Source organism: Desmodus rotundus, chromosome 3, assembly GCF_022682495.2.
Source record: "Desmodus rotundus isolate HL8 chromosome 3, HLdesRot8A.1, whole genome shotgun sequence".
NCBI lineage: Eukaryota > Metazoa > Chordata > Mammalia > Chiroptera > Phyllostomidae > Desmodus > Desmodus rotundus.
Window position 1 is genome coordinate 168,044,296 of NC_071389.1, and position 14,355 is coordinate 168,058,650.

Consider the following 14,355-nt stretch of genomic DNA (forward strand, 5'->3'; position numbering starts at 1 on the left):
TATCTAGGATTTTGACCTACTGCCATTATTGTCATACTTCCTCTGCTCCATTGTTTGTATACCTAAGACATGTTTTTCAGAGAAGCCTCCTGAGATCACACTGACCTTCAGCAGTGACCAAATCCATATGTTTAAATGTGAAAATACAGATTTTAGACATCGGGAGGGAATGAATATTCTCTATCCTTTGGCACTCTTTCATCGTGGCATATGTTCTGTATTTAGGTTAAACTATGAAAGCTCCTAGTATTAGTGGGGGAAAAACAAAATGTAGTGGCTTCCCCTTGCAAGATGAGAGCTGAGCTAGGATGTGGTCTTCTCCTTCAGTTACTGTAGATTCTGCTTCTGTTGGTAGATGTCTGTGTTGGCTATGATTCGCTGCATTTGGTTCATTCCCATCTGTTCCTCTAGACGAAATAATGACTGGGACTAAAATTAATGTCTTTTTCCCTTTTAGAATTCAAAGGTTTTCATCCTTAGGATAAGCTATGGAAAGAGCTGCTGTATACTCTCCATCTCCAAACTAAATAAAGGATTAAGTAAATACTCACTCGACTGGGAATAAATTAATTTAATTTCAAACATTTCTTCTAAACAAAATACTTGGAGGAATCTTCTTTAGGAACTATCAGTTTATTCTTTTCCAGCTTTCACTTCACCTTGGCTTTTGTTAAAAACACACAAATATAAAGCAAATGCTGAATTGTGTGAACCCATTGGTGATTTTGGCACTAGGGCCACAACAATAAATGTCATTTATTGAGTACCTGCTAAATACCAGACACTGCTAGACACTCACCTACATCACCTTCAGTCCTCATGTCACCTTCACAAGGTAGCATTATTTTTATTTTACGTTTAGGAAAATTGAGAATTGGGTAGTTTAAATCATAAGTGACAGAGATGGGATAGGATTGCAGGTCTGCCTAAATCCAAGACATACTGCTCTATCCCCTTCATGTGCCTCTCTGTGGTCTTACTTTCTCTTTGCACTTGCATTATTAGATTTATCCAGCATGGTTCTTTCTACGCAAAGTCATGAAACCTATTTTGTGTTTGAGTCTGAGTAGTGAGAACTTTCTGAGAACTGAGTAGTGAGAAAGGAGCAGATTTCCAAGAGGATGCTAGAATCTAATTAAGCATTACTTTATCTTTCTGATAAAGTATTTTAGTTGGTAAGAGGAAAGTTAAGTCTTTACCTGACAAAAATATTAACCATTGTTAAGAAAGGACACATTTAAAGGTTTAATTTGTGGGTATCAATTTGGGGAGAATAGCTAATATAAATAGAATAAAGTTGTACTTATATATGACATATCCAAATTTGAGAGACTCAAATGTTTTAACTAGTCAACAACTTATGATGCTTCTAGTACAACTAAATATTCAGTTCAATTGTCATTATGCTAATGATATAATTGATGGTTTAAGCTAACTGAAATGATCTCTAACAATTGAGTATTACTAAAAATAATCACTCACTGGTTATTTTGTAGACTTTGGTTTAAAGCTTTTAACTATCTTCATTTAGTTTGACAGTGAGAGTAAAATGTATAAAGAATATAGTTTTACAGAAGCAAAGAATAAAGATAGTGGCTTTGGGTTTTCTTTTTATAAATATCCTTTTGTTTATTTACTTCTTTTTTTTTTTTTGCTTCCCTCTTTGATTTCTTTGAAAGGAGTTCCAAAGAAAAAGACTCAGACTCTGTCAGTCTATGCTTCTGAGCTAGCCGTGACTGGTGAAGGGGAGGATTACTTCCTGTCTTTATTTGGTGATTCAAAGAAACTCACTACACACTCATTCCACACCGATAGAAGGTGGAAGCACTTTTCTGTGATTCTTGAAGAAGTGGGCCATTGTAGATCCAGGTACATATTCTAATTATTTAGTATCTTCTCTTGGAATGGGAGCAATAAATTAATAGGATGCAAAGTTCTAATCTGCTGTGCTGCTGTAATTTCATCTAAGAAGTTAGATGAAAAAAAAATAACTGTTTTCATGTTCTGAACAATTAAAAGGAATCAGTATAACTTCCTAAGGAACCCAATAATGAATGTTAATTCTTCAAAGATGCCAAAGAAAACACCACTAGATAATCCCTACAAATAAAGTCAACTCAATTATTCAAGTACTTTTTTTCATTATTGGCAAGTAATTCAGATGGAATTAGTATCTTTTTTTCTTCTACTAGGATCTTGACTTCAATACAGAAGGTGAAAAATGGACTTTTAACTTAATGACTCATTTTTATGGTTGTTGGTATCTATGGCAAAAGAACTCACATGGAAGACAGTTGATATTTGAGCTAAAATAAAAGCTGATTCATCTATATTTAATCCTGCTTTTCTTGTTGCATGAACAACAGATTGAATTGTGGATTATAAATTGTTAGTAATACACATGTTTTTTTTTTCTATAATGTCTCTGTCTACTTTGGTATCAAAGACATGCTTGCTTCATAGAATGAGTTGGATATATTCCCTCCTGTTTTATTTTCTAGAAGAGTTTGTGTAGAACTAATATTTCTTTTTTAAAAATGTTTTATGGAATTCATCAGTGAAGCCATCTGAACCTGGAGTTTTCTTTGTGGGTGGGATCTTATGTACAATTCTTTTTCTTTAAAATAGATAACAGGATATTTGGGTTATTTCTTCTTAAGAGCTTGAGTAGTTGGTGTCTTTCAAGGAATTTTATCTAATGTCATATTTATTGTCATAAAGTTGTGCATAATTATTGCTTTATTATCTATCCTCTTAGTGTCTATAGAACCTATAGTAATATCACATTTCTTATTGCTGGTACTGATCACATGTGTCTTCTCTCTTTTTCCTGATCAATGAAGTTACCAGTTTTATGAGCTTCTCAAGGAACCAGTGTGTGTGACTCATTGATTTTCTCTATTTTTGCTTTGTTTTGTTTTTAATTTCATTGATTTCCATTCTGATCTGTATTCCCTTTCTTCTGCCTATTTTATATTTTTATATTTGAAACCCTATTTTAGGTTTTATTTATTTTTCTTTTTCTAGTTTATCAGGGTGAAAGTGAGATCATTGATTTGATACCTTTTTATCTGTTAATATTAACATTTAGTAGTACTATAAATTTCCCCTAGGTAAAGATTTAATGGCATCCCACAACTTTTGGTATGTTGAATTTTCATTTTAATTTACTTCAAAATACTTCATAATTTTCATTTGCATTTCCTTAATCCTTTTGTAATAAGACGTAATATTTTACAGATTTTTCAGTTTCAGGGACTCTTCAAATATCTTCATCTCACTGATCTCTAATTAATTCCATGGTGGTCAGAGAACATACTTTGACTTGAGTCCTTTAAATGTAATGAGACCTGTTTTATAGCCGGGGTATTGTCTATCCTGGTAAATGTTTTGGATGCACTTACACAGAATGCTGTTGTTGGGTGGAGTGTTTCATAAATGTTAATCAGGTCAAATTAATTGATGTGTTAAGTCTGTCTTTTTGCTGATTTTATATCTATTTGTTCTATCAGTTATTGATTGAGAAAGGGGTATTAAAGTCTCTGACTATAATTGTGGATTTGTTGGTTTTCCCTTGCAGTTCTATCAGCTTTTGCTTCATGTATTTTGAAGCTCTGTTTTTAGATGCACAAACATTTGGGATTGTTATATTTTCTTGATGAATTGGTCTCTATATCATTATGAAATCACCTTCCTTGTCTCTGCCATTACTTTTGCTCATACATCTATGTCTAATGTTGATATAGCCACTCCAGCTTTCTTATTAGTGGTGTTGGCATGGTATATCTTTTTAATTTTTTTATTTTTAACCTATTTGCATCCTTATATTTAAAGTGCATGTTTTGTGTGTAGTTGGGACTTGCTCTTTTATTCAACCTGAAAATCTCTGTCTTTTAATCTGAGCATTTAAGCCATTTTCATTTAAAGTAGTTGTTAATATGGTTAGGGTTAAGTCTACTATCCTGTTATTTCTTTTCTGTTGGTTTCAACTGTTCTGCGTTCTCTTTTTCCGTCTTCTTTTGAATTAATTATTATTAATGAGTTTATCCCCACTGTTGGCTGATTATCTCTAATGCTGTTATTTTGGCAGTTCTTTCCAGGTTTATAGGATACATCTTGAGCCTATCACAGACTACCTTGAAGTGATATCATATCGCTTCATAAAGTATAAGAGCCTCACGATACTATATTTTCATCTCTCTCCTCCTGGCCATTGTGCTTTTACTGTTACATATTTTACTTGTACATATATATTAAAAATCCCATACTTCATAGGTATGTTTGTTTAAATAATCAACTTTTAAAAGAAATTTAAATGATAAGAAAAATATACTTTGTATTTACCCTCATATGTTTTCATTACCTTTTAGTACTTATTGGTGTATGTAAGTCATGTTTTTACTAAGTATAATTATCCTACTACCTGAAAGAAGTTCCTTTAACATTTCTTGTATTATGGATTTGCTTGTGATGAATTCTTCCTTCAGTATTTAACAGTTTTACTGAGATATCATTGACATAAAAATTAGATATATTTAAGATGTAAAACTTGATTTGTTTTCTTTTTTTGAGGTATTGTCATGTAACATTGTATAAGTTTAAATAAAGTATAGAACATGACGATTTGACATGCATATATGTATTGTGAAAGACTTACCATAATGGAGCTAGTTAACATATTCATTACCTCAGATAATTACCTTTTTTCATTTTGGTGAGAGCATTTGAAATCTATCAGCAATATTCAAGTATATAATATAGTATTGTTAGCTATAGTCATCATACTGTACATTAGATCCCCAAAAGTTATTTATCTTATTATGAAATCCCTGTGTTGCCTGAGAGACACATGACTGATAATAGTATCAGTATGAAAATGTTGTTGGGTTGAGAATTGAGAACTAAAGTTTTGTTTGACAACTGAGACTTTTTTTTTCCATGAACAACTTGGTTGAGAACCAAATTGTTCAAGAACAAAGATTTTTGATAACCAAGGTTTCACTTTGGATAATTATAAGACACTGAAGGAAGAAATTGAAGAAGATACAAATAAATGGAAGTATATACCATGTTCATGGAAAGGAAGAATGAACATCTTTAAAATAGCCATACTACCCAAAGCAATCTATAGATTCAGCGCAAATCCATCAAGTTACCAATGGTCTATTTCAGAACTAGAACAGAACTAGAACTAGAACAGAACTAGAACAAATAATCCAAAAATTTAAGGAACCACAAAAGACATCAAATAGCCACAGCAACCTTGAGAGAGAAGAACAAAGTAGGAGGCATCACAATACCTGATGTCGCACTATTCTACAAGTCTCTAGTAATCAAAATGCATGGTTTTGGTATAAAAACAGACACATATATCACTGGAACTGAATAGAGAGCCCAGAAATAAGCCCATGCCTATATGGTCAATTAATATATGACAAAGGAGGTAGGAACATACAATGGGATAAAGACAGTCTATTCAATAAATAATATTGGGAAGACGGGACAGATACATGTAAAAAATGAAACTAAGACCACCTTCTTAAAACATATACAAGAATAAACTCAAAATGGATTTTAAACTTCTATGTAAGGCTCAAAGCCATAATCCTCCTGGGAGAAAATATAGGCAGTAAAATCTCTTACATTTCTCTTAGCAGTATATTTTCTGATATATCTCCTCAAGCAAGGGAAACAACAAAAACAATAAACCAGTGGGTCTACATTAAACTAAAAAGGTTTTGCATAGCAAAGAAAACCATCAACAAAACAAAAAGGCAACATACTGAATGGGAGGGGATGTTCATTAATGATACATTTGATAAGGGGTTACTACCCAAATTTATAAAGAATTCATACTACTCAGCACCAGAAAACAAACAATCCAATTAAAAATGGGCAAAGGATTTGAACACTGTCTGTTGGACATGCAGATGGCCAATAGACATATGAAAAGATGCTCAATGTCACTAATCATGAGAGAAATGCAAATTAAAACCACAATGAGATATCACTGCACACCTGTCAGAATGACTATTAAATCAAGAAGTAATCAATAAATCAAGAAGTAACAAGTGTTGTTGAGGATGTGGAGAGAAGGGAACCTTGTGCATTGCTGGTGGGAAGGAAGATTGGTGCAGCCACTCTTGAAAACAGTATGAAGGGTCATCAAAAAATTAAAAATGGAACTGCCTCATGACCCAGTGATTCCACTTCTGGGAATATATTCAAACAAACATGAAACACTAGTTTGAAAGAATACATGAACCCCTATGTTCATTGCAGTGTTATTTACAATGGCTAATACATGGAAGCACAGAGATCAGACTGATTGTTGCCAGAGGGGAGGGGGCTGGGGGGTCTGGATAAATAATGCAAAGGATTATTGGTAGTTATAAAATAAATAGGTACTTACAAAATAGTCACAGGGCTGTGAAGTCAACCTAGGGAATACAGTCAATACTATTATAGTAACTAGGAATGGTGCCAGGTGGGTAGTGGAAATATGGAAGGCAACACTCTGTAAAGTATATGATTGTCTAACCTCTGTGCTGTATCCCTGAAACTAATACAGAATAATACTGACTGTGAACTGTAATTGAAAGAATTGTAGATACAGATATAATCTTTAAACAGTGCCTGGTACATAATAAGTATTGGTTATTATTGGTAGGAGTATGTTTCATTTTTAAAATGATGCCTCTAACCTATCAGAGGGACATTCTGAACAATGTGAAAAAATTTTTTATATATGTATTTATATATAATATAAGCATAAATATATAAATATATTTCACACATAAATATAAATATATATTTTTCTATATTTAGCCTGGTCTCTGGTACATACCAAGGCACTTTACATGTTAGTAGGAAAAAAGACCATCTTATCTTTGTGTAGTATTTTGTTTACAGAATTCTTTTAAGTACATAGTTGCTAGTCATCTTCACAATAACTTTATCAGAAATTAATTTAACTTTCCTCTTGATCTGTTTGAGTTTCGTATCACTGTGGTTTTACAAACAGTAGTACTTAAATAATGATACTTGCACCTTCCTATGGCATTTATACCTTGACACTTAAAGCACTTTTTAAGTTTATTTTCAATTATCTTATGTGGAAAAGATGATCTTATTGCACAGATAAACAAACAGAAGTAAGTGATCAGGCATTTGTCTTAGATTACAAAATACACTCTCTGTACGATAGAATTTGTCCAATAGAGTAGACAGTTTAGAAACAACTTCCAAAGCATACTTAGTATTCAGCTCTAAAGTGAACTAAAGACACCTTATAATCTTTATGTTTTTTTAGTGCTTTTGGAGATGTTAAAATCACAGAAGTGAAGGGTTTATATGTGAAACTCAGTAACTCTTCCATTGACAAAGAACTGGAGATTGGAAATCATATTCTCCAGCAAAATGTGAATGGACAAGCAGTCTCTTTGTACCGTTTCCCTCCAAACATCATAATGCGCGCCAATTCCACAGTGACAGTGAGTATAAGATGTCAATACCATGAGGTAAAATTGTACAGGATAATCTCACTTTCCCAGGTCAGACTGCGGCTCAGCACCAGTGGTTTCTTCATCACTAGATCTCAGTGCAAAATGTGGAGTTTGGGTGGTGGTGGCGGCTAATTGAGCCACATTGTCCAATTCTGTGTGTAAATGAATACCTATAATTAAATTTCCATATCTCTCTGCAATTTGTTGTACAATACCTTTTGGGTTGTGATTTAACTATTAAAATAAAATACCCAAGTTCCTAAAATTAAGCAAACATAATCCTTAAAAGAAAAGTAAAGAGATCGTTAGGCTAGAGAACTAATAATTTGTTGAGACTGGAGGGTTTTTCCTCTGTTTTGTGGTTTCTTTTAAACTGCACAGAGTATTTCACAGCTTGATATTATGTATTACGTAGTCATTATATTTTAAAGCCTCGTTATGTTGAGAAGGATGGTGTTGCAATCACCCTGTGACACTTACAACATTGTTGAACTCCAGTGATCTTTGTTGTTAACAAACTATTTCTCACAGGTCTGGACAGCAGCATCCAGAGCAACGCATCAGCCACCATCAGATTTTCTTTGGAAAGAAGAGAACAACTTTAGCACAAGCCCAGATTGTACAACGATTCTGTGCAAACCTAATGGTGAGGTCAGTATCTGGTTCTTAACAAAAGTTTTTAAATAGATAGTCTCCTTATGTTCTCCTTCCACCCTTAACTCACTCAACTATTTTTCTGTCCCTAAAACCTTGGCTAGAACCCCCATTGACTGTTGCAACAAATCAGCAAACCAACAGCACCCTCTTCTCAGTGCCAAACTGCCAAAGAGCTGCTTACAGTTTGGCAAAAATAATTTTGATACCCCAAATTTGAAGCTACTTCAAATTTCAGCATTAAGAATGATTTTTATTTATGGTATTTAGCCTGAAAAGCAGAATAAGAAAGGAGGGAACTATGTAGAGGCCCATTCTCTTCATTTATGTGTTTTACAAATGTTTGTTGATATTCTTCTCTATTTTTTTTATTTTAAGGTCCACTTGCCATTTATTTTTTATTTTTTGTTTCCTTTAATTATATTTTATTCATTATGCTATTACAGTTGTTCTGATGTATCCCCATTTTCCCCCTTCCACCCAGTACCCTCCATTTCTTTTAAGTGATACACATGCCGTTTTTCATGTCCGTGGGTCATGTGTGTAAATTCTTCGGCTATTCCATTTCCTGTACTGTACTTACATCCCCATGGCTATTCTGTAACTGCCTATTTGTACTTCTTAATCCCCTCACCTCTTCACCTCCTCCTCCACATTCCCCTACCATCTGGCAACCATCACAATGCTCTCCATATCCATGATTCTGTCTCTGCTCTTCTTGTTTGCTCAGTTTGTTTTTTAGATACAATTGTTGACAGATACATATTTTTTGCCATTTTAATGTCTGTAGTTTTAATCATCTTCTTTTTCTTAAATAAGTCCCTTTAACATTTCACATGATAATGGTTTGGTGATGATGAACTCCTTTAGTTTTTTCTTGTCTGGGAAACTCTTTACCTGACCTTCTATTCTAAATGATAGCTTTGCTGGGTAGAACAGTCTTGTCTATAGGCATCTGCTTTTCATGACTTTGCATATTTCTTGCCAGTCACTTCTAGCTTGCAAGGTTTCTTTTTAGAAATCATTTGACAGTCTTATGGGAACTCCCCTGTAGTTAACTAACTTCTTTTCTCTTGATGCTTTTAAGATTCTCTCTTTATCTTTGGCATTTTAATTAGTGGTGTCTTAGAGTGTGCCTCTTTGTATCCATCTTGTTTGGGACTCTTTGTGCTTCCTGGGCTTGAATGTCTATTTCCTTCCCCAAATTAGAGAAGTTTTCTTTCATTATTTTTTCAAATAGATTTCCAACTTCTTGCTCTTCCTCTTCTTCTTCTGGCACCCCTATGAAGCAAATGTTGGACCTCTTAAAGTTGTCCCAGAGGCTGTTTATACTATCCTCATTCTTTTGGATTTTTTTTTCTCATTGTTCTGTATCATCGTTTTTTGGTTCCTTGTATTCCAAATCATTGATTTGATTCTCAGCTTCACCCATTCTACTGTTGTTTCCCTGTAAATTGTTATTTCAACTAGTGTATCATTTCTGACTGGGTCTTTTTTATGCTGCTGAGGTCCTCACTCACTAAGTTCCTTGAGCATCCTTATAACCAGTGTTTTGAACTCTGCATCTGATAGATTACTTATCTCCATTTTGTTTAGTTCTTTTTCTGGAGTTTTCATCTGTTCTTTCATTTGGACCATGTTTCTTTGTCTCCTCGTGTTGACAGCCTCTCTGTGTTTGTTTTTATGTATTAGGTAAAGCTGCTTTGACTCTGTGTCTTGGTAGTGTGGCCTAATGTAGTACGTGTCCTGTGGGACCCAGTGGCACAGCCTCCCCAATTACCCTAGCTGGGTACACAAGGTGCACCCTTCATGTAAGCTGAGTACACCCTTCTCTTATAGTTGAGCCTTGGTTGCTGTTGGCAAATCAATGGGAGGTATTTACCCAGGCCAGTCAGCTGCAGGGACCGGGTGTGACCACTTACCACCAAAGTCCACCCTCTGTGTAGGATCAGCTGTGCAGGGGCAGGGTGGTGATGCTTCAGTGTGGTCTGTAGGTGTCCACTGAGAGTGCTGGCTCTGGGGTTTCTCAGGTGATGTTGGCCAAGGTCAGCCCCCAACTTTGTTTTGCCTGGGGCCACCCTGCCTGAGCTATAGAGCAAGCCATCTTAGAAGATAGCTTGTACCAGTGCTGGGCTTGGAGATTCCCAGGCAAAGCCAAGCTGTATACGTAGGCTGGCTGCTACCCCAGTGCTGGAGCTCAGAAGGAGTGATTCTGAGCAGATGAGTCCCTGTGTAAGTTCCTTAAGAGGAACTACTTGGGATTCCAGCAGCTTCTTCCACTGACTCAATCCCCACTGGTTTTTGCAGCCAAAATTGTGGGGATTTATATTCCTGGCTCTGGAACCCTGGGTTGGGAGGCCATCTGTGGGACTGGGACTCCTCGCTCTGGAGATATCCCTGCTGAATTTTTATCCACCACACATGAGTGTGGGACCAGCCTATTCCTCATCTATGCCCCTCCTACCAGTCTGGATGGATGTGGTTTCTTTAATTCCGTGATTGTCAGACTTCCATTCAACTTGACTCTGACAGCTCTGAATGATGTTTGCTCTATATTTTAGTCGTAATTTTGATGTGGTTGTGCAAAGAGGCAAACCACATCTGCCTGCTCAGTCATCTTGAGCAGAAGCCCCAAGATTCTTCTCTATTCTAAGGGATGTAATAATTGAGGACCTATTGGAATTGCCACCCAATAGTAAAGTAATCAGCATTGTTTAATTCAAACAGAAAATATTTCCCATTAAATACACTAAAATGTGACTTTATGTCTAACTGAAGCCCTAATGTAAGCACAGAATTCTCCCTCACTCCTTTTAACAACAAGTTTATTTCTCTTCTTACCCTAGTGACATTGAACTTCACTCTCTGCAGTTGTCAGACAGATTTTCCATGCAAAGATGGTGTGCTACATTCCCATACACATGCTAGAACACAGGGCGACCCAAGGTTTTATCATGACTCTAAATTTCTTTCAATTTATATAACTTGTATAAAGAAAATATCTCATATCTTGTAGAAAAACTTTTCGAGTCTACAGTCTTCTGCCTAAAACAATAGCCATTCATACAAATTAGAACAGGTTCTGTTCCTGGACTTGAGTAAAGAAGTTATATTATTGGTTATGGGTCATTAAAAAAAAGAAACCTAAAATAAAGTATGGCAGACTACTTTTTAGTCATCACTGATATGGCAACAGCTAATATTCAGTATAGCTCCAAATCATGTGATGTAATGTAAAGGTAGATTTAGTCCTGCTTTGCCCTGAGTTAACTATGTAATCTTTATTGTGTTTTCTAATATATGACATAAGGGCTTATACAATATAGTCACTAAGATTCTATGAGTCTGTAAACAGTGCTGGATTTTTTCCACCAGTTACATTGTTGTACTATAGGATTCGTAGCCGTTTTGCATGTCAAAAAATTAATAGCTACCTTATATTTATTCAATGCCTGGGAACTTCCCAATACATTGTTTTGCATTAAAAGTTCAGATATGAGACAGAATGCTCCAGTGCTGTAGGAGCTCATTAAAGAGCTGTTTTTATGTGCATTATCTCATTTGATTCTGAGATTAAATATTTACAAAGGAGGCAAATGGGGCTTGGAAAGTTATATGGCTTGCTCAAGGCCACATGATTTGGAAATGGCAGAACTAAAATAAAACCAGACATTCTAACTCCAAGAATTTTTCTATTGTACTAAAAATAGCCTACAAGGTTCATATGGCCAACATGCCAGAGGTGTAATTAAAACCATATCATTTTATTTTATCACAGTATCATTGTCATCAAATATTTTTAAGTCCCTATAATATAGGGAGAAGTAAAATATTGCTCTTGTCTAGGAAAATCTTACAATCTTATTCAGGGAGATTGCACTAAAAAAAACAAATCATAACATATTTTCAACAAAAATGTCTCTGTTTAAACTGTTAAAAAAGGAGAATCCCTTACTGTTTGACCTAAAGCAAAAGTGAAATTTTCCTGTTGTGATCCATGAAATTGAACCTTTTAGAAAAGATTTCATCTTTCTCTTTCTTTACCATAGGCCTAACCTAGCTGAATTTGCCTTTATGTCTAGTTACTTTATCAATCCAATCAGAGCAATCCTATAAATCCAATCAGTTTTCCAATGATAATAGCATAAAACCAAAACTCCTGATTTTATTAAACTAAAAACAGATCCTGAGAACAAAGAGAATATTAGGGCACACTTTGGTGTTTAATTTCATCATGTCGAACAAAGACATAATTGTTAGTTTTTACACATGAGTTTCCTGCCACATATTCAAGAAACCAAAATAAGCTCCAGCTTTAGTCATCATGGGTCTCCTTAATAGGCCCACTTGGGATCTAGGCTGGAGAATGTGGTCTCCTCTCCTTGGCTCTGGTGCTGGTTCTACTTCCCATCTCAAATAAGGTACACACACACACATTATATAGTATCTTAGATATTTAACATTGTAACTTACTAATGTTATAACTACTGTTAGCACAGGTCTTCATAGTTATGAAAGTTAGTAGCTTAACACCCTCATATAGCAATTTCCTGCTACCAGCCTTCTTATTTTGTATGTGAGGACACAGGGAGATAGCAAGTGTCTAACTCGCTGAGGTCATGTAGCTTAAGATTTTCAGAATTGGAAACTAAGCCCAGGATGTCTTCCCACATTTTTAGGGTATTTCACTACAAGTAAGTGGCATTATACAGTTTGACTTTGAAATTTTATTGCATTAAGCCATGACGTTTTTAAAAAGTGTAGCTCCTATGGTATTTGATACTAATGCATTGTTTTTGTTAGGCCATTGCCTGGTTTACTCCTATTCACTGGAAGCAAGCCTGGGAGAAATTAGAGAATGACATTGAATTTGAGGGATGCTCAATAGCAAGTCCAGCATCTCAAAGGCACATGTTCCATTGGCCAAAAGCTACAACTACAACTCAAGGAAAACATGATCGATCTAGGAAAGATATCTTAAAATGTCAGATAGAACCAGTTCCACAATTTCTTAAGAGGTAAAATTTGTTTGATTTTTTTTTCATTTTTTTAAATGGAGCCCTTCCCACAATTGGTAACTGGGCAGGCAGACATGACTGGGTGACAAGGAAATATGTGATGAACGGGTACATCAGTAATGACCAAAAATATCTGTTTTGAATCGGACCATAAAACCCATAATAGCTTTAAAACATGCAAACACAGAGCAAGCAGGGATATACTAATGGGACAATAAAGGCAGGCAGTTTCTGCTAGGAAATGGAGAGCCCCCAGCCTCCCCCACCCCCGGCCATTTCACCTTTTCCTGGCACTGCTGTTAGAGGGGTAAAGAGACAAAGTTATCACCATGTCTTCAGCAGCGCTGAGGCAAAGGGAGAGGTGTAACATCTGGGAATTTTATCTCGGGTCAGGAGCTGGCTGTGGCTAAAGATACAGAATTTATTATTCATTTGTTAATGTTATTATGTTACTCAGTTGTAGGCAAATGTTTCTGATATTATAACAAAAGTGCTTCCCACAAGGTCTAGAAAACCCATATTTTCTGATCTTAAAACATGCTCTCTCTTTAATAGAGCCTTGTTACTAATGCCACTGCATGAAATGCCTTTTAGTTCAATGTCAGCTTTATTTTATTTTACTTTATTTTATTATTTTATGTTATTTATTTTACAGAGAAAAAGAAGTCCCACCAACTCTTTTCCCCAGTCACAGCCCTTGGTGCAGCAGTCCCAACGTCCCTGCACATCCCTACTGTCCTCTGATTGAGCCTCACAATACCAGCATGGCTGGATGTGGCTTCCATAGACCACGCAGGCCTCAGCCAGGCCTGACTCCGCCCTGGTAAGCCAGACGGGTACTTACTGCGGCAGAGGTTGAGGTGTGTGCATATGCGTGCATGTGTGAGTAGAACAGGTAAAAAGGGGTTAAGTGGTAAAATACACTATTAAAAACTATTCATTTCCTCAAAAATAGGTGGCTCCTTAAAAAGTAGATGGCTCCTAAAGGAATTACTGTAAACCATTCACTTGCCTCTCTACCACAGTGTCCTTACTGGTTTTGATAGATATCTGTTGAGTGAATTAATGAACCAAAAGAGTCCCAGAAAAGCCCTGGCCAGGTGGCTCAGTTGGTTGGAGCGTTGTCCTGTTCACCAAAAACGTTTGTGTCCCACAGTCAGGGTACATAGCTAGGTTGT

At 35.7% G+C, this 14,355-nt stretch overlaps 1 protein-coding gene across 4 annotated transcripts in view; it reads left to right on the forward strand.

Annotated features, from left to right (window-relative positions):
• LMNTD1 (lamin tail domain containing 1) overlaps positions 1–14,355 on the forward strand; it is a 34,641-nt gene that overhangs the window by 4,412 nt on the left and 15,874 nt on the right. For all 4 annotated transcript variants that reach the window (XM_045184261.3, XM_024575794.4, XM_045184263.2 and 1 more), the window contains 5 exons: positions 1,680–1,869; positions 7,313–7,493; positions 8,037–8,156; positions 12,963–13,177; positions 13,833–14,000. In XM_045184261.3, coding sequence (XP_045040196.2) covers positions 1,680–1,869; positions 7,313–7,493; positions 8,037–8,156; positions 12,963–13,177; positions 13,833–14,000 — 874 coding nt within the window. The remainder of the gene's footprint in view (positions 1–1,679; positions 1,870–7,312; positions 7,494–8,036; positions 8,157–12,962; positions 13,178–13,832; positions 14,001–14,355) is intronic.